General features: G+C 42.7%; 1 protein-coding gene across 1 annotated transcript in view; it reads right to left on the reverse strand.

Annotated features, from left to right (window-relative positions):
- cd109 (CD109 molecule) overlaps positions 1-24,151 on the reverse strand; it is a 265,250-nt gene that overhangs the window by 59,515 nt on the left and 181,584 nt on the right. Inside the window, exons 23-24 of the mRNA XM_063054966.1 lie at positions 20,882-21,058; positions 7,596-7,677 (exon numbers count right to left, since the gene is read on the reverse strand). Coding sequence (XP_062911036.1) covers positions 7,596-7,677; positions 20,882-21,058 — 259 coding nt within the window. The remainder of the gene's footprint in view (positions 1-7,595; positions 7,678-20,881; positions 21,059-24,151) is intronic.

A 24,151-nucleotide genomic window follows, 5' to 3' on the forward strand; every position in this document is an offset into this window, starting at 1 on the left:
ATGTTAGCATTCATTTCAAGAGGTCTAGAATACAAGAGCGGGGATGTGATGCTGAGGTTTATAAGGCACTGGTGAGGCCTCACCTTGAGTATTGTGAACAGTTTTGGGCTCCTCATCTAAGAAGAGATGTGGAGAGGGTCCAGAGGCAGTTTACAAAATGATTCTGGAAATGAAGGGATTATCATACGAGGAATATTTGATGGCTCTGGGTCTGTATACGCTGGAATTTAGAAGGATGAGTAGGGATCTCATTGAAACATTTCAAATGTTGAAAGGCCTGGACAGAGTAGATGTGGAAAGGATGTTTCCCCTGGTGCGGAAGTGTAGGACAAGAGGACACAGCCTCAGGATAGAGGGCCGTCCATTTAAAACAGAAATTTCTTTAGCCAGAGGGTAGAGAATTTGTGGAATTTGTTACCCCAGGCAGCTGTGGAGGCCAGGGTCATTGGGTGTATTTAAGGCAGAGATTAGTAGGTTCTTGATTGCACATGGCATCAAAGGTTAGGGGGAGAAGGACAGGGAGTGGGGTTGAGGAGGGGAGAAAGGAATCAGCCATGATTAAATGGCGAAGCAGACTCGATGGGCCATATAGTCCAATTCTATATCTTATGGTCTTTCGGTCTTATGATGAAATGGCAGAGCAGACTCAATTGCCCTATGTCTCATGGTCTAACAAACCATAAGCCTTCTTAAACACTTGAAAATTGTTTTCATATGCAATTTCTATCATTAGCATTTCTATATCCCAAAATTTGATTGATAAATCAGCACTTGCTGCTGAAAGATAAACACCCGGATTGTAGGGGGAAAGAATGTACGTCTATATGCTGTAGCGAATCTTGCATCAAAGTAGTTTGTGTCGGGAAATCCGTGTTAGAAAATGGAACAGTCCAGCTCAGGACAGGCCCTCCCACCCACAATGTTGTGTCGAACCAATTAAATTAGTCATCAAATGGCTAACTAAGCTAATCTCTTCAGCCTACACAATGTGCACATCCTTCCATTTTCTTCACATTTCATGTGCCTATCTGAACGTATCTTAAGTGTCCCTAATGTATCTTCCTCTACCATCACCTCTTAGATTACTGCAGATTGATGACTGACAGCCAGCTAGCATTGCTCAAGGACCTAAGGAAGAAGTAGTTGGCTCACTCTCAACTTCCTGGCACAGGGATATTAACTTCTGGGCTTGAGGATGTGGTTAGGTCATGTAAATATTTGGTTCAGGCTTGGATTAGTCAATATGAAGCATCAAGTGTAATATAAATTGCGGAAACAACTATTCAAACATATATCCTTTTACTGCCACTGCCTTGGCTTCCCTTCCATGACCTATCGTGTGGAATCATATATAAGAGGCATTTAAACAAACAATTGAAACAGCAACACATACACAAAATGCTGGAGGGAACGCAGCTTGTTAAGCACCATCTGTGGAGAGGAATAAGTAGTCGGTGTTTCAGGCCGAGACCCTTCATCGGAACAGGAAGGGAAGAGGGAAGAAGCCAGAATAAAAAGTTGGGCAGGGAGGGGAATGAGTACAAGCTGAAGGGTGATAGATGAGACCAGGTGAGGTGGAAGATTGGTGGATGGGGAAGGAGGAGGGGAACCAGAGGAAGATGAACCCAGCTTCTTACTTCAATATCCACTTTCTTCCACCCACCTTGTTAGCTCCCCTGAATCTTTTTTGTCCTATCCTGCCACACAGAACCTTATCAAAGACTTGCTGAAGTCCATACAGACAACATCCATCGCCTTACCTTCATCAGTCCCCTTAGTTACCTCATTGTCCCTCTGGCCAGGGTTTGTCTCTCTTCCTTCAGTCTTCGCTTCCTCTCCACCACCATCCTCCTCTTTTCATTCAGCCCTTTAAGATTTTCTCTCTTTCCCTCCTTCTCTGTGATCCCCTGATTATCTTCCCCACTCATTGTACATTCCTTAACTTCTGTTTCTTTACTCAGTCATTCTTTTCTATATCGTGCTCTTCCTCACTCATGTAGTGTTCCTCACTCTCTTCTCTGCTTTTTCATTCCCCGTTCTCGTTCCCCTCTTACCCCTTCTCTTCTCCTCACCTGCCCAGCACCTCCCTCTGGTGCCCCTCCTCTTTCCCCTTCTCCCAAGGTCCACCCTGCCTTTAATTCCCTTCCCTCCACTGATGCTGCACGGTCTGCTGAGTTTGCCCAGCGGATTAAGGGTTGCAAACAACAGGAATTCTGCAGATGCTGGAAATTCAAGCAACACACATCAAAGTTGCCGGTGAACGCAGCAGGCCAGGCAGCATCTCTAGGAAGAGGTGCAGTCGACGTTTCAAGCCGAGACCCTTCGTCAGGACTAACTGAAGGAAGAGTGAGTAAGGGATTTGAAAGTTGGAGGGGGAGGGGGAGATCCAAAATGATAGGAGAAGACAGGAGGGGGAGGGATGGAGCCGAGAGCTGGACAGGTGATAGGCAAAAGGGGATACGAGAGGATCATGGGACAGGAGGTCCGGGAAGAAAGACAAGGGGGGGGGGACCCAAAGGATGGGCAAGAGGTATATTCAGAGGGACAGAGGGAGAAAAAGGAGAGTGAGAGAAAGAATGTGTGCATAGAAATGAGTAACAGATGGGGTACAAGGGGGAGATGGGGCCTTAGCGGAAGTTAGAGAAGTCGATGTTCATGCCATCAGGTTGGAGGCTACCCAGACGGAATATAAGGTGTTGTTCCTCCAGCCTGAGTGTGGCTTCATCTTTACAGTAGAGGAGGCCGTGGATAGACATGTCAGAATGGGAATGGGATGTGGAATTAAAATGTGTGGCCACTGGCAGATCCTGCTTTCTCTGGCGGACAGAGCGTAGATGTTCAGCAAAGCGGTCTCCCAGTCTGCGTCGGGTCTCGCCAATATATAAAAGGCCACATCGGGAGCACCGGACGCAGTATATCACCCCAGCCGACTCACAGGTGAAGTGTTGCCTCACCTGGAAGGACTGTTTGGGGCCCTGAATGGTGGTAAGGGAGGAAGTGGAAGGGCATGTGTAGCACTTGTTCCGCTTACACGGATAAGTGCCAGGATTAAGGGTTGTTCCAGATACCAACACCCGTAGCCTCAGTGACTCCAGTCAAGTTACTGGAACTATCAAGTAAGCAAACAAGTCAGAAACCCTAACAGATCCAGAAAAGGAAAATAAATTTGACTTTGCATAACCTCATCTTTGAAGTACTCTCCCTGTAGATCAACAATATTGCTTGTGGAAGTAGAAATCTGCAAAGTTTAAAGAGCTCCCTTTCTAAAAGGCTTGTGGTGGCTTGAAAATTCTACAACATGTGCACTGTGTGGTATTGTAGACATGAAATATGAAATTACACACATAAAATGCTGGAGAAACTCAACAGGTCAGGCCACATCTATGGAGAGAAATAAGGGAAAAATTTCCTCTTGATTAAATATTTCCCTTCTCACATTAAACCTAAGCACTGTAGCTCTCCACTGCTCTCCACACTCTCTAGTGTTTTGTAGGGAGAATATTGACAGGCTGGTATGGAAACACCAAGCTTTTGATTGGAAAATCCTACGAAAGTACTGGATACGGCCCACTTCATCACGAACAAAGTCCTCCCTACCACTGAGCACATCTACCCAGAGCGTTGTCGCGGTAAAGCTGCATCCGTCATCAGAGACACCCCATTACCCAGGCCACGCACTCTTCTCACTGCTGCCATCAGAAGGAAGGCACAGAAGTCTCAGGACTCACGCCACCAGGTTCAGGAACAGCCACTACCCCTCAACCATCAGGCTCCTGAACCAGAGGGGATAACTTTACTCAACTTCACTTGCCAAATCACTGAAACGTTCCCACAACCTATGGACTCACTTTCATGGACTCTTTATCTCATGTTCTCGATATTTATTGCTTATGAAATTATTTTTATTATAATTGGTTCTTTTTTTCTTTCTTTATGAAAATGCACAGTTTATTGTCTTTTGCACACTGGTTGGTGTGGTCTTTCATTGCTTCTGTTATTGTTACTGAATTTATTGAATATTCCCACAAGAAAATGGATCTCAGGGTTGTACATGATGACAATACGTGTACGTTGATAATAAATTTACTTTAAACTTTCTAGTTCTGACACCCTAACTTTGTGTAAAAAGACAGTGTCCATTCACCCTATCTATAGTCCTTATGATTTCATACATTTCAAAAAGATTCCACTGAATTTGGGTGAGATAAGAACTAGAGGTCATGGGTTTAGGGTGAAAGGTGAAATGTTCAAGGGGAACATTTAAAGATAGCAGAATCAAAGGTTATGGGGATAAGGTAGGAACTGGATACTGATTGTGGATGATCAGCCATGATCACAGTGAATGGCGGTGCTGGCTCGAAGGACCGAATGGCCTACTCCTGCACCTAATATCTATTGTCTATAAAATGAGGTGGAATTTCATCGCTCAGAGGGTGGTGAGAGTGTGGAGCGAGCTGCCAGCACAAGTGGTGTAAGGGTCAGGAAGGAAGGGAGGGGTCTCAGCCCAAAATACCAACTTTATTCCACTCCACAGATGCCGCCTGACCTGCTAAGTTCCTGCAGCATTTTGTGTGTGCTGCTCTGGATTTCTGGCATCTGCAGAACCTCTTGTGTTTGTAAAATGTGGAACACCAGAAGGCTGCTTACTTTTTTGTGTGTCTTCCTAGCCACAAAAATGCTGATTTAATCGTCTGTCACAAATCATTGCGTGTGTAAGAGTCAGAGCTCCCTGTATTTCACCCTGTCTTCCCAGAGGAGTAGTGGAGCATAATTTTCATGCATCAGATGTCCCAGATGTCCCACATTTCCAAAGCATGCAATGTTCACTCATTGGCCACTTTATTGGGTAACCTCCTGTACCCAACAATGTGGCCACTGGGAGTATGTTTGTGGTCTTCTGCTGCTGCAGCCCATCCACTTTGGGGTGACATGATAGTGCAGTGGTTACAGAACAGTCAACTGGGACCATTTCCTGGTGTTGCCTGTGAGGAGTTTGTAGATCCTCCGGGTGCTCCCGTTTCCTCCCACAGTCTAAGGACCTACCAACTGGTAGGTTATTTGGTTATTGCAAATTGTCCCGTGATTAGGTTAGGATTAAATCGGGGGGATGCTGGGTGGCATGGCTTGAAAGGCCAGAAGGGCCTATTCCATGCTGTGTCTCAATAAATAAACAAAACTTTGTTTGACATGTCGAACATTCGGAGAGACTCTTCTGAACACCACTGTTGTAATGCGTGGTTATTTTATTGACTGTCACCTTCCTGCCAGCTTGAACCAACCTGGTCATTCTCGTCTGACCTCTCTCATAATCAAGGCATTTTTGTCCACAAAACTTTCACTCACTGGATGTTTTTTTTTGTTTTCACACCATTCGCTGTAAACTCTAAAGACTCTTGTGTGTGAAAGTCCCTGGAGATCAGCAGTTTTTGAGATACTCAAACCACCCATCGGGCACCAACAATCATTCCATGGTCAAAGTCACATAGATCACATTTCTTCCCCACTCTGATGTTTGGTCTGAACAACAACTGAACCTCTTGACCATGTCTGCATGCTTTTATATATTGAGGTGCTGCCTCAAGATTGGCTGGTTAGATATTTGCATTAACGAGCAGGTGTACAGGTGTACCTAATGACATCGCCACTGAGTGTGTCCCTTGCATTCTTACATCACTTTGGAAATGCAAACAACTGATTCTAACCACTTCAGCCTCGGACAGGAGACAAAACTTATGAGAGCAGTGGGAACAACAACTAATCTGGATACTTCACCTTCTTAGAGGTACAAAAAACTGTAGACCAAGGGGACTAGTTTTACAGTCAAAGAGTCATAGAACACTACAGCATTGAAACCATCACTTCTGCTGGCTGCTTATTCCACACTCACATCATCCTCTAAGTGAGTGAGATTCCCCTTAAACATTTAAACATTCCCCCTCAGATTCTCTTCCTTTCACCCTTAACCTATGACCCCTAGTTGTAGTCTCACCCAACCTCAGTGGAAAAAGCCTACTCGCACTTACCCTGTCCATTTCCCCCATAGTTTTGTATATCTCTATCAAATCTCTCCTCATCTTCCTCAACCTTTCCCTATAATTCAGGTCTTCAATCCAAGCAACATCCTTGTAAGCATGTGGAAGAATGAGAACATGAAGTTGGGAAGATGTTTCTTACAGTGGAGAAGTCTACGGCCAGAGGGCCTTCTCAGAATAGAAGAACATCTCTTTAGAACAGAGATTTCTTTAGCCAGAGGGTTGTGAATCTGGTAGAAGGCTGTGGAGGCCAAGTCATTGGTTATATTTAAAGCTGAGGTCGATAGGTTCTTGAGAAGGCAGGAACATGGGGTTGAGGAGTGAAAATCCTGAGGCCAAATAGCCTAATTCTGCTCCTGTGTCTTATTGTTTTAACAAGAGGGAGATACAAAGAGAGAGCAGTAGAAATTACTAAGTGAAAGGAAGACAATAGAAATGAACATGTAATTAGTGTGAGGGCATGTTGCCTGGACTAGAGACTGTGTCTCCAGGTTGAGTGAGCTAGGGCTTTTCTCTTTGGAGTGAGTCCCAGGGCGGTATGGCCAATACAAGGGGGGATAATTTTAAGAAGATTGGAGGAAATATAGGGGGATATCAGAGGTAAGTTCTCCACACAGGGAGTGGTAAGTGTATGGAAAGCCCTGTCTGGGGTGGTGGTAGAGACAGGTACATTAGGGGCATTTAAGTATCTATTAGACAAGCATATTTATGAATGAAAAATAGAGAGTTATGTGCAAGGCAAGGGATAGATTTTTAGGGTTAGATTTATCTTGAAGATGGAAGGTTGGCAAAGCATTGTGGGCCGAAGGACCGCTACTATGCTGTAGTGTACTAAGTTCTATGTAAGCAACAGTTCGACTTAAGGAAATAAAAAGCAAAAGAAACTGATTGGCTGATAGAGAGGGGGAGACAACTACACCACCAGGTTCAGGAACAGTTACTACCTCTCAAACATCAGGCTCTCGAACCAGAGGGGATCACTTCACTCAACTTCACTCACCCCAATACCCCAGGAACTATTCCCACAACCTAGGGACTCACTTTCAAGGACTCTTCATCCCATGTTCTCAATATTTATTGTTTATTAATTATTATTATTATTTCTTTTTTATTTCTTTTTGTATTTGTGCAGTTTGATGTCTTTTTCACATAGGATGAGGGAACAAAACATCAGAAGAATCTCAGAAAGTGTAAAGGATGGAGAGAATGAGAACAGAAAGGCAATAGAGGAATGGGATGAATGCAAAAAAAAAGAGAATATTTAAGAACTAAGAGGCCACATCTGCCAGAGAATACCAGCTGAAAACCAGCCACTGCCTCTCCCTCCACTAAATCCATTTGGAAGTGATGGAAAGTCACTCAGTGCTGGTTATTCCCTCCTAATGCATTCCCTTCTGGTAGTTATCCACACCACATTCTTCAAGAATTCAAGTGAGGAAAAGTAAGCTATAAATCTCACAGAGTTTTTTTGGGCTGGTTCCACTGTTGAGAGAATGAGAGCTTTGTAATCGAAGCCACATATGGAAGGGGCCTTCCAGCCTATCCCTCCAGAAATCTTCTTACCAAGTGCTTCCAGAAGAATCCGAGTTTCCAAAGGCACTGAAGGAGCCATCAGTCCGTTGGTACGTTAACTCCCTTTGGTAACCTATGAAACAGGAATGCTTCAGAGAAGTGCTCAGTCATTGACTAGGATCTAGGATCAACTTTAATTTGCCATATATGTTTACATATATTAGTAATTTGCTCTGGTGTGTTGGTCAGGATGTAACATGCAACAAAAAGCAACAACATTCAACAATTATAATGAATTGTATAAAAAATAAACTTAAAGCTTAATGTAGAGATATACAATAAAATGTGCATAAATACATAAATACCAGTATGTACTTACAATGTAAACAGCAGGATTAAAAAGGGGTTTAAAGTGTTTACAGTGCAGTGACCAGGCTAATAGATCAAGGGAGTAAGGAGGCTAACGAGGATGGTTCATCAGATTAACTGTCTGGGGGAAGAAACATTTACAATGGTATGAAGTTTTCGTTTTAATAGCCCTATCTATTTTGACTCATGGGTGGAAACTGGAGCACCCAGAGGAAACACAAACAGGCAAGGGGAGAATGTGAAAACACCTTACCTACATTGAACCCAGGTCACTGACGCTTTCAAGTGTTACACTACCCACTATGTTACCATGCTGCCCTCTAAGCCACTGTCCCACCTATAGTGACACTTAGTTGGATGAGTAAGGAGGATGAGGAGTAAGGGATGAAATAGGGAAATCTGGATCCCAAGTCAATGTCTGTTTGAAGATTGTATTTTCAAACCCCGCTTAGAACATGGAGCGCTGTCCTAACACGGAGCACTGTCGCAGGAAAACAGCATCCATCAAGGACCCCTGCTATTCAGGCCATGCTCGCTCCTTGCTGCTATCATGAAGGGGTTACAGGAGCCTCAGGTCCCACACCACCAGGTTCGAGAACAGCTATTACCCCCTAACAATCAGGCTCTTGAACCAAAGGGGATAACTTCACTCAACTTTGCTCACCCCATCACTGAGATGTTCCCACAACCTATGGATTCACTTTCAAGGACTCTGCGTCTTATGTTCTCAATATTTATTACTTTTTTATTTATTATTAGCTTGTTTTGATTATTTTTGTATTTACTAGTGAATTCCCACAAGAAAATGAATCTCAGGGTTGTATATGGTGATATATAGGTACTTTGATAATAAATTTACTTTGAACTTCGAACTTTGAAACCTAGGATAACTACATTGCTTAATTTTCTATGTTTCAGATGGGACATTTAACCCAGAAATTTATTAATCTCTTGAATAGACTCACATAATCTGATGAAACCATTTGGAATAAGAAAAGAAAGAAAATATCTCAGTCAATATTTATTTCTTAAAGATCAAAGTTAAACTTTATTCACCATAAATATTTACATGTCTTCGGAATTTGTTCTGGTGTATTGGCCAGGGCACGACATGCAACAAAAAATGACATTGAACAATTATAAAGAATGATGCAAGATAAAGTTGGTTAAAGTACAGATGTGGAATAAAATGTGCATAAATATATAAATACAAAATGTATTTACAAACAAAAACAGCATTATGAACAGTATAATATTGTCTCCATTGTGAATACATACTAGTATTTATGTATTTATACACGTTTTATTCCATATTTGTACTTTAAACTCTAAGTTGATTTTATGTAATTCTTTATTCTTTATAATTGTTGAATGTTGTTTTTGTTACATTACGAACAGAAGCAAGCCTTTTGGTCCATCTAGTCCGTGCTGAACCATCATTCTGCCTACTCTCATCAACCTGAACTGAGACCATAGCTCTCCATACCCCTACCATCTATGTACCTCTCCAAACTTCTCTTAAACATTGAAATCAAGCTTGAGTACAGCACTTGCACTGGCAGCTCATTCCACACTCTCACTACCCCCCAATGAAAAAGTTTCCCCTTCATGTTCCCCCTAAACCTTTCACCTTTCACCCTTAACCTAAGGAACACCCTGGCAGGGATGGTGATAGAGGCAGATACATTAAGTGCATTTAAGAAACTCCTAGGTAGGCATGTGGATAAAGTAAAAATGGAGGGCTATGGGGGAGGGAAGGGTTAGATTAACTTTGGAGTTATTTGAAAGGTCAGCATAACATTGTGGGCTGAAGGGCATTATTCTGCTCTAACATCCTATGTTCCATGGCAAATAAAGTTGATCCTTCATCCTTGATTATAAAAAATGATTTGACGTGTTTACAGTGCAACATAATGATGACTGCAATATAGAGTGTGGTGGTCTAACTGGATTAACCGCCTGGGGGAAGAAACTTTTAAGATGGCATGAAGTTTTTGCTTTAATAGTCCTGCAGGGCTTTTCAGAAGGGAACTTTTTGGAAAAGGACGTTTGCAGGGTGGATAGTGTCCATGGTAATTTTTCATGGGACAACTTGATTTGCTGGGCAACTAGCGAGATGCAGCTCCTGTGCCTAAGATGCATCTGGGGAACCAGTAATGAAATGAACACTGCACTGCCTTCCCAGATCCAAATGATCAGTTCCATCATGTGTTCCTCTGACTTGCGAGCACTGTGGGAATGTTCACATATTGGTTACATTATTGTAGTTGGTGCAGAGGTTTAGGATTCAAGATTCAAGATTATTTATTATTATTCTTCAACGGTTAAATGGGTCAACGGTTCCATTTAGTATCTGAGAATGTATACAGTATACAGCCTGAAATTCTTACCCTTCACAGATATCCACAAAACAGAAGAAAAACCCCAGAGAATGAATGACAGAAAAATGTTAGAATCCCAGAGCTCCCCCCACTTGTTCCAGCGGGAAGAATCAACATTTCACACCCCCACCACCCACCAAGCAAGCCATAACAAAACCTCCAAAGAAACCATGATGTAGAGTGCATCAAAAAACTGCAGTCCATAAACCAGCACTTTGACCTGCCATAGGCTCACTCGCTCACTAACAAGGGAGAGAGTGGTATCACCGCCCCACAGTAAGAGTAAAGGAGAACAAAATGATCGTTACCCTGGATCTGATGCAGCAGAAAATAAAAACCCACAATAAGCATGAACATAGAAATTTACAGCACATTACAGGCCCTTTGACTCACAATGTTGTGTCGACCCTGCAAAACTAGAAACTGCCTGGAATTTTCCTAGCGCATAGCCCCCTATTTTTCCAAGCTCCGTGTACCATGAAAAACACGATAAACATTAATATGAAAGCAAATCTTGTAAAACACAATGTACAAGCAACTTATTGTGGTTGTATACACATAACATTAGCAATCATAATGCAATCTCGTTGTCTTGGGCAATGACAGTGAAGTTCTGTTTGGTTCTAAGTACAAAGACTGGTTGTATGTATGTGAAGTGTTTGATGTTTTCATAGAATGCATTCCATGGTATTGCGTTGCTTTGTGGCTGCCTGAAGAGAGACAAATCTCAGAGTTGCATACTGCATACATACTTTGAACCTTTGACACTAGGTGCAGGAGTATCTGTACATAAGGTGACTCTGACGGGAACTGATAAAGTGACAAGGTGGCTCTTGGCAAGACGAACTGGTCCAGGCAGCAGAAGGACATACGGAAACAAAGTAGGACAGTGACTGTCAGTGTAGGGATGAGATGTGGAATGTAAGTGTAAAGTGGCAGTTCATGGGGGGGATGGATGGTGCTGAGGGGACTGTGGAGAGGAGTAGCTGATGTGGATGTAGTGGTGCGGGGTGGAGGTGATGATCTGCCTGATGGCTTGGGCGAAATAACTTGGATTGGAATAAATGACCCAAGAATATGGGTTCAAATCTCACAGCAGCTGGGAAATTTAAATACACTTAATTAAATCAATCTGAATTTTTTTAAAAAAGCCTGATTCTGCAGCATGACCAGGAAACCACTGAATTGCAAAAATCCATCTGAAACCTTCAGGGAAAAGGATCTGCTGCCTTTACTCAGTCTGTGTGACTCCAGCCACACCAGTGTGTCTGTCTCATCATTGTCATCAAATGACCTTATAAGCCACTCAGGCTCAATGAATAATTAGTAACTGGCTTGCTGGATCACGAGGGGATAAAGAACAAACATTTATTTATCTCCTGAAGGGTTACTCAGTGCACAAACAGAACCCACTACAGTACTTGCTCCAGTCCTGGTGAAGGGACCCAACCTGACCCAAAATGTCAACCAGCTCTCTGCCTCCATAGGTTCTACTTGACCCTCTACCCTCCAGCAGATTGTACGTTACCTGCTCCAGTTAAGTGTTTTGCCCTTTGCCTCTCATGCCATGACTCTCCTGTTGGTTGCTTTCTTTCTTTCCCTCACTGTTTCTCTCCTTCCTTCTCTCTCTCACTCTATTCTTTGTCTTTCTCTCCTTTCAGTCTCTCTCTCCTCTTTTCTATCTCTCCCTTCTTTTGTTTCTCCTCTTTGTCTCCTTCTCTCTTTCTATCTCCCGGCTTTCCCTCTCACATTTTTCCTGCCTTTCTCTGTCTCCTTCTCTCCATCTCCTTTGACACTCTCTCCTCTCTCTCCTACTCCCATTTCTCTCCTCTCCTCCATCTCCTCCTCTTTCTCTCTCTTACACTATCTCTCTCCCCTTCTCACTCACACTTTCTCCTTCCCTTTCTCTCACCACTTCCCTTCCTCCTCCTCTCTCTCTTTCTCTCTCTTACACTATCTCTCTCCCCTTCTCACTCACACTTTCTCCTTCCCTTTCTCTCACCACTTCCCTTCCTCCTCCTCTCTCTCTTTCTCTCTCTATCTAGCTATCTAGCAAAATATCTCTCTCTCTTCCTGTCATCACACTCACACTGTGAAGAAATGTTTTTTCCTCAGTTCACCATGACCCAACAAGTTGGCCAGACCGCATCAACTTTTCTAGGTCCTCAGCAATTACCCTTCCAATCACATAGGAAACAGTAAACCTCACCTTAGTACAGTGATGCAGTGGGCAACACTCAACATGTCAATGAGGTCTCTGCTCAAAGAAGATTAAATAGTTTAAACTAAAGCATTCCAGTGGATGATGAATGGGGTGTGTCGGAACTTGTCTGCTGAGTAGGAAATCACAGAGTAAGAGAGAGTTGAAGACAGTTCTTTGTGGAGTTTGTATGCCTGTTTTAAAAGTGAGCAGGACCTATTGGAACTTCTCTGTGGAGTGGCAGATTGCTTGGGTTATTAGTAACTTATCAAAGGCCAATAAAAAAAAAGCGAGGTGTAAATGGACCAGCCATTGTTGGAGTGGTCATTGTTGGAATGGTCCAGGGTTAGAGTGGGAGGCTTTGGCATTTTTTTTTTCTCTTTCTTTCTCTATTTGAACATAGTAGTGCTTTGAGAATGTGCAGGTTAATGGTATGCTCTTTGTGTGAGATATGGGAACTCTGCATTCCTCTATTATCCCTGTTAACTACATCTGCACAAAGTGCATCGATCTGCAGCTCTTTAGAGACCATGTTAAGGAACTGGAGCTGTAGCTTAATGACATTCAGCGCATATGGGAAAAAGAGGAGGTGATGGATAGGAGCTAAAGGGAGGAAGTCACTGCTAAGTTGCAGGAGTTACCCCTGTGGCCATTCCCCTCAATGATAAGTATATTGCTTTTGATAGTGTTGGGGGTGGTGACTTACCAGAGAGACGCTGAGTGATTGGGTCTCTGACAAGGAGCCTGGCTCCGTGGCTCAGAAGGGAAGAGGGGAGAAGAGAAATGCAGTAGTGATAGGGGATTGCAGAGCTATTGGAACAGATAGGAGATTCTGTGGACATGAAAGTTACATCAGGATGGCTTGTTGCTTCCCAGATGGGTCAGGTACACAGCAATCTAAAGGTGGTGGGTGAACAGCCAGAAATCATGGTTCACATTGGTACCAATGACATAGGAAGGAGAAGGTATGATGGCTTGAAGGGAGAATAATGGAAGTTAAGTAGAAAGCAGAGAAGTAGGACTTCTATAGTAGTAATCTCTGGACTGAACACACCACTGAGTGTAAGAATTGGATGATTTGGCAGATGAATGAGTGGCTGAAGAATGATGCAGGGGACATGGGTTTCTGATCTCTTCTGGGAAAAGTAAGGCCTGTACAGAAAGGACAGGTTACTCCTGAACCCAAGGGAGACCAATATCTTTTCAGGCAAGTTCGCGAGAGCAATTGGGGATGGTTTAAACTAATTTGGCAGGGAGATAGGGCTGAGGATGGGGCAGATAGTATTCAAGTATATGCCGTGTGTAGTGAGACTGTGAGGAAGAACAGGCAGATTATAGGGCAAAATTACAGTCAGTAGGATGAGATGAAGTTTAACATAGGGGAAAATTGAAAGGGGGGTTGAATACATGAGTGAAGGTGTAAATTTGAATGCACTCAGTATAATGAAATATTGTATTATTTCTTAATGCATGCATTACTAAATGACAATAAAAGAGGACTACATGTCCTCATAATCCTATATGGAAAAGTTAGATGATCTTGTAGCACAGTTAGAGATTGGCAGGTATGATGTTGTGGGCATCACTAAGTTGCGGCTAAATAAGTCCATAGCTGGGAGCTAAACATCCAAGGATAACATTGTTTCAGAGGGACAGGCAAGTAGGCAGGGGGGGTTAGCTCTGTTAGTAAAAAATTAAATCAAATCCATACAAAGAAGTGTCATAAGGTTGGAAAATTTATAATCTTTGTGGGTAGATTTAAGAAATTGCAACGGTAAAAAAAAACCCTGACGTAAGTTATATAGAGGCCTCCAAACAGTAGAAATTGGACTACAAATTACAAAGGGATATATAAAAGGTATGCCTAAAGGACAATGCTACGATAGTCATGGGGGATTTCAATATGTAGATAGATCAGGAAGAGAGGAAATGTGTAGGATGTCCACAAAATGCCTTTTAGAGCAGCTTATGGTTGAGCCCACTAGGGTAAAAACAATTCTGGATTGGTTGTTGTATAATGAGGTAGATTTGATTAGGGAGCTTATGGTAAAGGAACCCTTAGAAGACAGTGAGCATAATATGGTAGAATGAATGTACCCTGCGGTTTGAGAGGGGGAAACTAAAGTCAGATGTATCAGTATTACAATGGTGTAAAGGGAATTACAGAGGCATGAGAGAGGAGCTCGCCAAGTTTGGTTGAAAGGGGATACCAGCAGGGATGATGTCAGAACAACAATGGCTGGAGTTTCTAGGAGCAATCTGGATGACACAGGACAGATGCATCCCAAAGGTGAAGAAGTATTCTAAAGGGAGAGTGACAATTCTTTGCTGACAAGGGAAGGCCAAGACAGCATAAGAGCAAATGAGGTGGCAAATAATGCAACAAAAATTAGCCTGATGTCACAGGATGAGAAACTTTTAAAAAACCAACAGATCACTGAAAAGCAATAAGGAGAGAAAGGATGAAATATGAAATGAAGCTAGAGAATAATATAAAAGAGAATACAGAAAGATGTTTCAGATATATAAATTGAGTAAAAGAAGAGCAAGAGTGGATATTGGACCGGTAGAAAATAATGCTGAAAAAGTAGTAACGGGGGACAAGGAAATGGCGGACAAATTAAATGAGTGTTTTTAATCAGCCTTCACTGTGAAAGACATCAGCAGTATGCCAGAACCTGAAAGGTCTGGAGGTAGATAAGTCACGCGGTCCAGGTGGATTATAGCTCAGGATTCTAAAAGAGGTAGCTGAAGAGATTGTGGATGCATTAGTAGTGATCTTTCAAGAGGATTGGAAAAAGCTGCACAGCGTTACAACTCAGTCAGCTCCAACATGGCACTGATCTCCCGAGAAACCAGGACATCTTCAAAAGGCAATGCCTCGAAAAGGCAGCATCCACCACTGAGAACCCCCATCAGCCAGGACATGCTCGCTTCTTATTACTACTATTAGAGGTGAGGAACAAGAACAGGAAGACACACACTCAATGCTACAGGGACAGCTCCTTCCCTTCTGCTATCAGATTTCTAAATGGACATGGAACCCATGAATGTTTCCTCACTATATTTGCTCTCATTTTGCATACAATAATCCTGATTCTGATTCTGATTCTCACCATCAGGGACGTGACCTCTTCTCTTTACTACCAGCAGGAAGGACGTACAGGAACCTGAAAACCCACGCTCAACAATTCAGGAACAACTCCTTCCCCTCCACCACCAGGTTTCTGAATAGTCCATGAATCAATGAACACTTCCTCACAATTCATTTTTCCACTCTTGTAACTTTTGTAACTTATAGTTTTTATTATTATCTCTTGCACTGTACTGCTGTGGCAAAACAACAAATTTCCCAACATATGTCTGTGAAGGTTTGCACATGAACAGGATGGGGACCAATTTTCTCATGTGCAGGGTTAAGCTGTTGGGGAGAGTTTAAACTAATTTGGTAGATGGGTGGGAACTGGAGTGAAGGGACTCAGGATAGGAAGGATGGCAACAAAGCAAAGATATCATGCAGTTGTACCGTCAGAAAGGGCAAGCAGATGATAGGACAAAATTGCAGCCAGCAGGGTGAATATCAGCGTATTAGGGATGCAGAATCAAAAAATGTAGCAAATATAGTTCAAAGTGTTATATCTCAATGCACAGAGAATAAGAAATAGGTGGAATGTCTTGTTGTGCTATTACATATTGTCAGGTATGATGCTGCGATCAGCACTGAGTTGTGGCTGAAGGCTGGTTGTAGTTTGGGGCTGAATATCCAAGGTTACACATTGTATTGGAGGGATAGGAAGGTAGGAAGGTAGGAAGTGGGGATGGCATGGCTCTGCTGGTAAAGAATGGCATCAAATCAGTAGAAGGATGTGTCATAGGATCGGAAGATGTTGAATCCTTGAGGGGTGAGTGAAGAAACTGCAAGGGTAAAAGGATCCTGATGGCAGTTATATACAGGCCTCCCAAGAGTAGCTGGAATGTGAACCACAGATTACAAAAGGAAATAGAAAAGACGTGATAAAGGCCAATGTTACAGTCAAGGGAGATTTCAACATGCAGGTCAATTGGGAAAATCAGGCTGTTAATGGATCTTAAGAGCATGAATTTGTTGAATGCCTATGAGATGGTTTTTTAAAGCAGTTGGTTATTGAGCCTACTAGGGAATCAGCTATACTAAATTAGGTGGCATATAATGAACTGGAGGTGATTAGGAAGCTCAAGGTAAAAGAACCCTGAGGGGACAGTGATCACAATCTGATTGAGTTCAACCTTAAATTTGATAGATAGAGAGTAAAGTCTGACAAAGCAGTATTTCAGTCGAATAAAGGAAATTACAGTGGTATGAGAGAGGAGCTGGCCAAAATAAATTGGAAGGAGATGCTGATAAAGATGACAGCAGAGCACCAATGGCATGAACTTCTGGGAAAAATGAGGAAGGTGCTGGATAGATGTATTCCAAAAACAAAGAAATATTCAAATGGCAAAATAGTACAACTGTGGCTGACAAGGGAAGTCAAAGCTAATGTAAAAGCAAAGGAGCAGGCATGGGAAAACAAAAGATTGAGAAGCTTTTAAAAACCTACAGAGAGCAACTGAAAGAGTCATTGGGAGGGGAAAGGTGAAATATGAAAACAAGCTAGCAAACAATATCAAAGTGGATAGTAAAAGCTTTTTCAAGTATGTAAAAAATAAAAGGGAGATGAGAGTGGATATAGGACAACTAGTAAATAAAGCTGGAGAAATAATAACAGGGGATAAGGAGATGGCGGGTGAACGAAATGAATGTTGAAGGGTGTGGGGGAAGAGAAGTGAGTGCAGTTCATATTACAAGGGAGAAGGTGCTCAAAAAGCTGAAAGACCTAGGGGTACATAAGTCATCTGGACCACATGAACTACACCCTAGGGTTCTGAAAGAGGTAGTGGTAGAGATTGAGGAGGCATCAGTAATGATCCTTTAAAAATTATTGGACTCTGGCATGGTGCTGGGGGACTGCAAAATTGCATGTGTTACTTCGCTCTTTAAGAAAGGAAGAAGGCAGCAGAAAGGAAATTATAGACCAGTTAGCCTGAGCTCAGTGGTTGGGAGGATGTTAGAGTCAATTGTCAAGGATGAGGTTATAGAGTACTTGGTGACACAGGAGAAGATGGGACAAAGTCAGTATGGCTACCTTAAGGGAAAATCTTGCATGAGAAACCTGTTGGAATTCTTTGAGGAGATTACAGGTAGGATGGATAAAGGGGATGTAGTGGATGTTGTATATTTGGACTTTCAGAAGGCTTTGACAAGGTGCCACACATGAGGCTGCTTACCAAGTTTCATGGTATTACATGAAAGTTACTGGCATGGTGAAAACATTGACTGATTGGTAGGAGAAGTGAGAGGGAATAAAAGGCCATTGCCTAGTGGTGTTCCACAGGGGTTGGTGTTGGGACCACTTCTTTTTATGTTGTATATCAATGATTTACATGATGGAATAGATGGCTTTGTTGCCAAGTTTGCAGATGATACAAAAATTGGTGGAGGGACAGGTAGTGTTGAGAGGCTGCAGAAGGACTTAGACATATTAGGAGAATGGGCAAGAAAGTGGCAAATGAAATACAATGTTGGAAAATGCATGGTCATGCAATTTGTTAGAAGAAATGAATGTGCAGACAATTTTTTAAATGGGGAGGAAATCCAAAAATCTGAGATGCAGAGGAACTTGGGAGTCCTGGTGCATAACAACCTTGCAGGTAGAGTCGGTGGTGAGGAAGGCAAACACAATGCTCGCATTCATTTCAAGAGGTCTAGAATACAAGAATAGGGATGTGATGTTGAGGTTTATAAGGCACTGGTGAGGCCTCACTTTGAGAATTATGAACAGTTTTGGGCTCCTCATCTAAGAAAAGAGACGCTGGCATTGGAGGGGGTTCAGAGAAGGTTCACAAGGATGATTCCATGAATGAAACAGTTATCATATGAGGAATGTTGATGGCTCTGGGTCTGTACACACTGGAATTTAGAAGGAAGATGGGGGATCTCATTGAAACCTTTCAAATATTGAAAGGTCTAAACATGCTACACATGCGGAAAGGATGCTTCCTATGGTGGGGGAGTCTAGGACAAGAGGGCACAGCCTCAGGATAGAGAGAAGTCCATTTAGAGATGCAATGAAATTTCTTTATCCAGCGGGCAGTAAATTTGTGGAATTTATTAAGACAGGCAGCTGTGGAGCCCAGGTCGTTGGGTGTATTTAAAGCAGAGCTTGATTGGTTCTTGAGTAGAAATGGAATCAAAGGTTATGGGAATAAGGCATGGGAGTGGGGCTGAGGAGGGGAAAAAATGATCAGCCATGATTGAATGGCAGAGCAGACTCAATGGGACAAATGGCCTAATTCTGCTCCTATGTCGTACTGACTTATGATAAACCTGATTCTGATTCCAAATGACTTCCCCCTACAATCATTCAACCTTGATCCAGTGACATTTCACAGTCAAACACATCATCCTTCAAAACACACCTCAACTTCACCCCTTCCTACTTCTGAACCCCACCCCCCACCTGACTCACAAGCCCTCCCTGCTGTCTCTAATCACGGACTTTGAGCACGCCAGTCTGAATTACCTCACTGCTGAAGTGACAGCGTCTTTATACTGTGTCCATTACATGGGACTTTGACTAACAATTTGTTGAGTGAAAGGTAAAACAAAAGATCACATGCTTTTCATTGTGATGCAGTTAACATGGCAGGACTCTGAATGGGACAAACTTCTCGTTGGACTTCAGTAGAGAGCAGGGAGATCTTCCTGAGAAGATCATAGTGAATCTGAAAGCATAATCTGAAACTCCTGCAACATACAGATGGGATTGGGAAACTGGGTGTCAGAGCTAAAGGTTGGGAACTGTGCAATGCAAATTTATTTTATTTATTTGGAGATATAGCGCGGAATTGACCTTTCTGGCCCAACAAGCCGCGTCGCCCAGCAGCCCACCTATTTAACTCGAGCCCAATCACAGGACAATTTGCAATGGCTAACTAACCTACCAACCAATATGTCTTTGGAAAGTGGATGGAAACAAGAACCCTGGAGGAAATCCATACTTTCACGAGGAAGACAACAAGCTACTTACAGAAGGGGCTGGAATTGAACTCTGAACTCCAACGCGCCGAGCTGTAATAGCATCGCGCTAACCACTACACTATCATGGCTCTTGACTATTTGGGTGAGGTGAATGGCTGACCTGCTTTTCACTGATCCTCAGGATAAAAAAACGCGTGTGAAACACTCATGACGATATTATAATACAAATGTGGTTGTGCCATTCTAATCATGTAGGTACCACTGCCAAGAACACTCACCAGCATCTCTACTTCTTCAAAATACCAAAACAATTTGGCATGTTCGCTTTGACCCTCACCAACTTTTACTGATGCACCGTAGAAAGCATCCTATTCATATGCATCATGCCTTGGTATGGCAACTGCTGTGCCCAAGACTGCAAGAAACTGCAGAGAGTTGTGAACCTAGCACCGAATGGAAACCATACTCCGCTCCATGGACACTGTCTATATTACTTACTGCCTTGGTGAAGCAGCCAACAGAATCACAGACCCCTCCCTCTCCGGAATTTTCTCACAACACACACAAGATGCTGGAGGATCTCAGCTGGTCAAGTAGCATCTATGGAGGGGAATAAACAGTCGACATTTTGGGCTGAGACCTTCATCAGGACATAAAATGAAGGCAGAAGCCGGACATCCTCTCTCCTCCCCTGTTTCAATGGGCAGAAGATGCAAAACCCTGAAAGCATATTCCATCGGGCTCAAGGACAGCTTCTATCCCACTGTTATAAGACAATTGAATGGCCCCTTGCAAAATAAGATGTACTCCTCACTTTTTACCTCATTATGACCTTCCACCTTATTGTCTGCCTGCACTGCACTCTCTCTGAAACGTTAACACTTTATTCTGAATTCTATTATTGTTTTCCCTTGTACTGCCTCAATGCACTGTGTAATGAAAAGATCTGTATGGACGGCATGCAGAATTTTTCACTGCGTCTCAGTACATATAAGAATAATAAACCTATTTACCAGTTTACCAAATACAACTCGCAATTTTACCAATCTACCAAGACAAGTTGTTCACCTTATCTCAGTAATAGGACAATAATATACTTGAATAATAATATTTATTGTTCTTTATCCTATTATGTTTTTTTTGTGCTGCAGCGGATCTGGAGTAACAAATATTTCAATCTCCTTTACACTTGTGCACTGGAAATGGCATTAAACAATCTTGAACCTCTTGAATCATTGAATCTTGAATTTACCAAGTTATTAATTTAACAAGACAAGTTTTTCTCTGTACATTGGTACTTGAGACAATGATAAACCATTTTACCCACCTTGGACCATGAAGAACAAAGCTTTTTCCTTTATCTCCTCGGTCACTTGGTTTACAGACATCAAGTACTGCATGATGTAGATGTTTGGAGCAAACATAATCATGTTTTGTTCACCACAGCCATAGGGCATCTGAAGCAGGTTTTCCAAGCCATTAATGGAAGGTCCCAAAATATCACCTGAAAGAAAGAACCAATTATCAGAAGACTTTTCCATTCAGTTTTTTTTTCCGAAATTGTTTCTTGCCTTAAGCACGTCTGCACTTGAGATATGGTTTTCTGCTCCAGGACATCAGAAAATTCCTCCTTTTTACAGAAGTAGTTTCCCTTCTGCTGTAGTTGATGGAGCCCAGTCTTGCATCTTGTACTCTGGAGAGCATTTTGATTGGATGCATTAGCATCTGGTCTGGAGGCACGAATGCACAGGATCGCAAGAGGCTGAAGAAGGTTATACATTCCGCCAGCTCCAACACTGGATGAGAACTTTCTGTAACTGGAGAGTGGTGAACCTGTGGAATTTGTTGCTGCAGGCAATTGTGGAGGCCAAGTCTTTAGATATACTTTAAGCCAGAGGTTGGTAGATTCTTGATTGGTCAGGACATGAGGGGATACGGGAGAAGGCAGGAGAATGGTGCTGAGAGGGAAAATTTATCAGCCATGATGAAATGGCAGAGCAGACTCGATGAGCCAAAAGGCCTAATTCTGCTTCCATGTTTTATGGTCTTATGGTCTAACTCTCCCCAAAATTGAGGACTTCTTCAAGAGTTGGGGCCTCGTGAAGTGGCAGCTATTGTTGGCAACCTTCATCACCCAGAATGTGCCTCTTCTCATTACTATGATTGGGGAGAATATGCAAAAGCCTGAAGACACACTCAATGTTTTAGGAACAGATTCTTACTCTTTGCCACCAGGTTACTGACCAGACCATGAACACAACCTCACTATTCCACTTCTGCACTACTTTAAAAAATATTTAAATTATAACTTGCTGTAAATTTTATGTCTTGCATTGTGCTGCTGCCACAGACCAATGCACTTTGTGATAATGAACCTAATTCTAATTCCAATGCTGATTCTGATTCTGAACCCTTGTTCTGGTCCTTTTGCTTTCACCCCACTTCCCCTCCAGGCAGAACAGAGTCCTCGTCTTTCACCCTTAGAGCCACCGCGTCCAGCATATCATCCCTTCGTATTTGCACTAGCTGCAAAGAGATCCCACCAACAGCCACATCTTGTCCTCCCTACCCTCTTCTGCCTTCTCCAGAGACCAGCCCCTGATGATTCACTGTCTGCTCATCCCTCCCATCCACCCCTCCCTGAACTCTGGCACTTTCCCCAGCTCTTCAGCAGCAGAATCTGGTTTATTATCACTGTTCCACACCATGTGAAGCTTGGTGCTTTGCAGCAGCAGTAGAATGCAAAGTCAGAAAATGATTAAAAATTGCAAACTAAATAAATAATGCAACAAAATGGAATATTAAGCTGGTGTTCCCAGGGTCCTTGGACTATTCAGAAACCTAAGGCAGAGGGGAAGAAGCTGTGCATGAATCATTGAGTGTGTGTCTTCAGGCTTCTGTGTCTCTACCTCAAGTCAAGTCAAGTCAAGTCACTTTTTATTGTCATTTTGACTATAACTGCTGGTACAGTACACAATAAAAATGAGACAACCTTCTTCAGGGCCATGGTGCTACATGAAACAACACAAAAACTACTCTAGACTACAGACCTACCCAGGACTGCATAAAGTGCACAAAACAGTACAGGCATTACAATAAATAATAAACAAGAGAATAGGCACAGTAGAGGGCAGCAGGTTGGTGTCAGTCCAGGCTCTGGGTATTGAGGAATCTGATGGCTTGGGGGAAGAAGCTGTTACATAAATGGGCATGTCTTGGATAGTGAGGGTCCTTCATGACAGATGCTGGCTTCTTGACACATCATATTTAAAGATGTCCTCAATGGTAGGGAAGGTTGTGCCCATGAAGAAGCTGGCTAAGTCTACACAAGTTGTGATACTTATCTTTGTTCCTCCGCTCTCACCAGCATCCAGGGACCTAAAGATCCATTCCAGAAGACCAGAAGACATAGCAGAAGACGGTAACATTGTTGTGCGTAGTGTTTGGCTAAAGGCAGTATTATATAAGACCACAGGCATCGGAGCAGATTAGGCCATTAGGGCCATCGAATTAGCTCCAGCATTTAATCGTGACTGATTTAGCTTCCCTCCAAAACCCATTCCCCTGCCTTCTCCCATAATCTTTCAGGCCCTTACTAATCAAGAAACTGTCATCCTCCACTTTAAATATACCCAGTGACCTGGTCTCCACAGCCATTTGTGGTAATGAATTCCACAGATTCACCACCCTCTGGCTACATGGGCTACAGCAAGGCGTGTGACAAAGTCCCACATGGGTGGCTGCTCAAAACGGTTCAGTCGCTTGGTACTCAAGGTGAGGTAATATATTGGCTTCACCGGAGAAGCCAGAGACTAGTTGTAGATGGTGGCTTCTCTAACTGGAGGCCTGTAACTAGTGGTGTGTCACAGAGATCGATGCTGGGTCTGTTGTTGTTTGTTATCTGTATCAACAATCTGAATGATAATATGGTAAATTGGATCAGTTAATTTGCAGATGACACCAAGATAGCAGGTAAACTGGAAAAATGAGCTGAAAAATGGCAGATGGAATTTAATGCAGACAAGTGCAAGCTCCTGTAATTTGGGATGACCAACCACAAAGAGTGGGAGAGCACTGAGGAGTGTGATAGAACGGAGGGAACTGGGAATACAGATCCATTATTCCTTGAAAGTGGTGCCACAGGTAGATAGAAAGAAATATTTGGCACATTTGGCCTTGATAAATCAAAATATTGAGTACAGGAGATGGAATGTTATATAAAAGTTGTATAAGAAGTTGGTGAAGCCTAATCTGGAATATTATGTACATTTTGGTCACCTAACTACAGGAAAGTTGAAAATAAGATTAAAAGAGCACAGAGAAAATTTAAAAATGCAAACAACAGGAATTCTGCAGATGCTGGAAATTCAAGCAACACACATAAAAGTTGCTGGTGAACGCAGCAGGCCAGGCAGCATCTCTAGGAAGAGGTGCAGTCGACGTTTCAGGCCGAGACCCTTCGTCAGGACTACCACATAAAAGTTGCCAGGCCAGGCAGCATTTCTAGGAAGAGGTGCAGTCGATGTTTCAGGCCAAGACCCTTCGTCAGGACTACCACATAAAAGTTGCTGGTGAACGCAGCAGGCCAGGCAGCATC

The sequence above is a fragment of the Mobula hypostoma genome, chromosome 8 (assembly GCF_963921235.1).
Source record: "Mobula hypostoma chromosome 8, sMobHyp1.1, whole genome shotgun sequence".
Lineage (NCBI taxonomy): Eukaryota > Metazoa > Chordata > Chondrichthyes > Myliobatiformes > Myliobatidae > Mobula > Mobula hypostoma.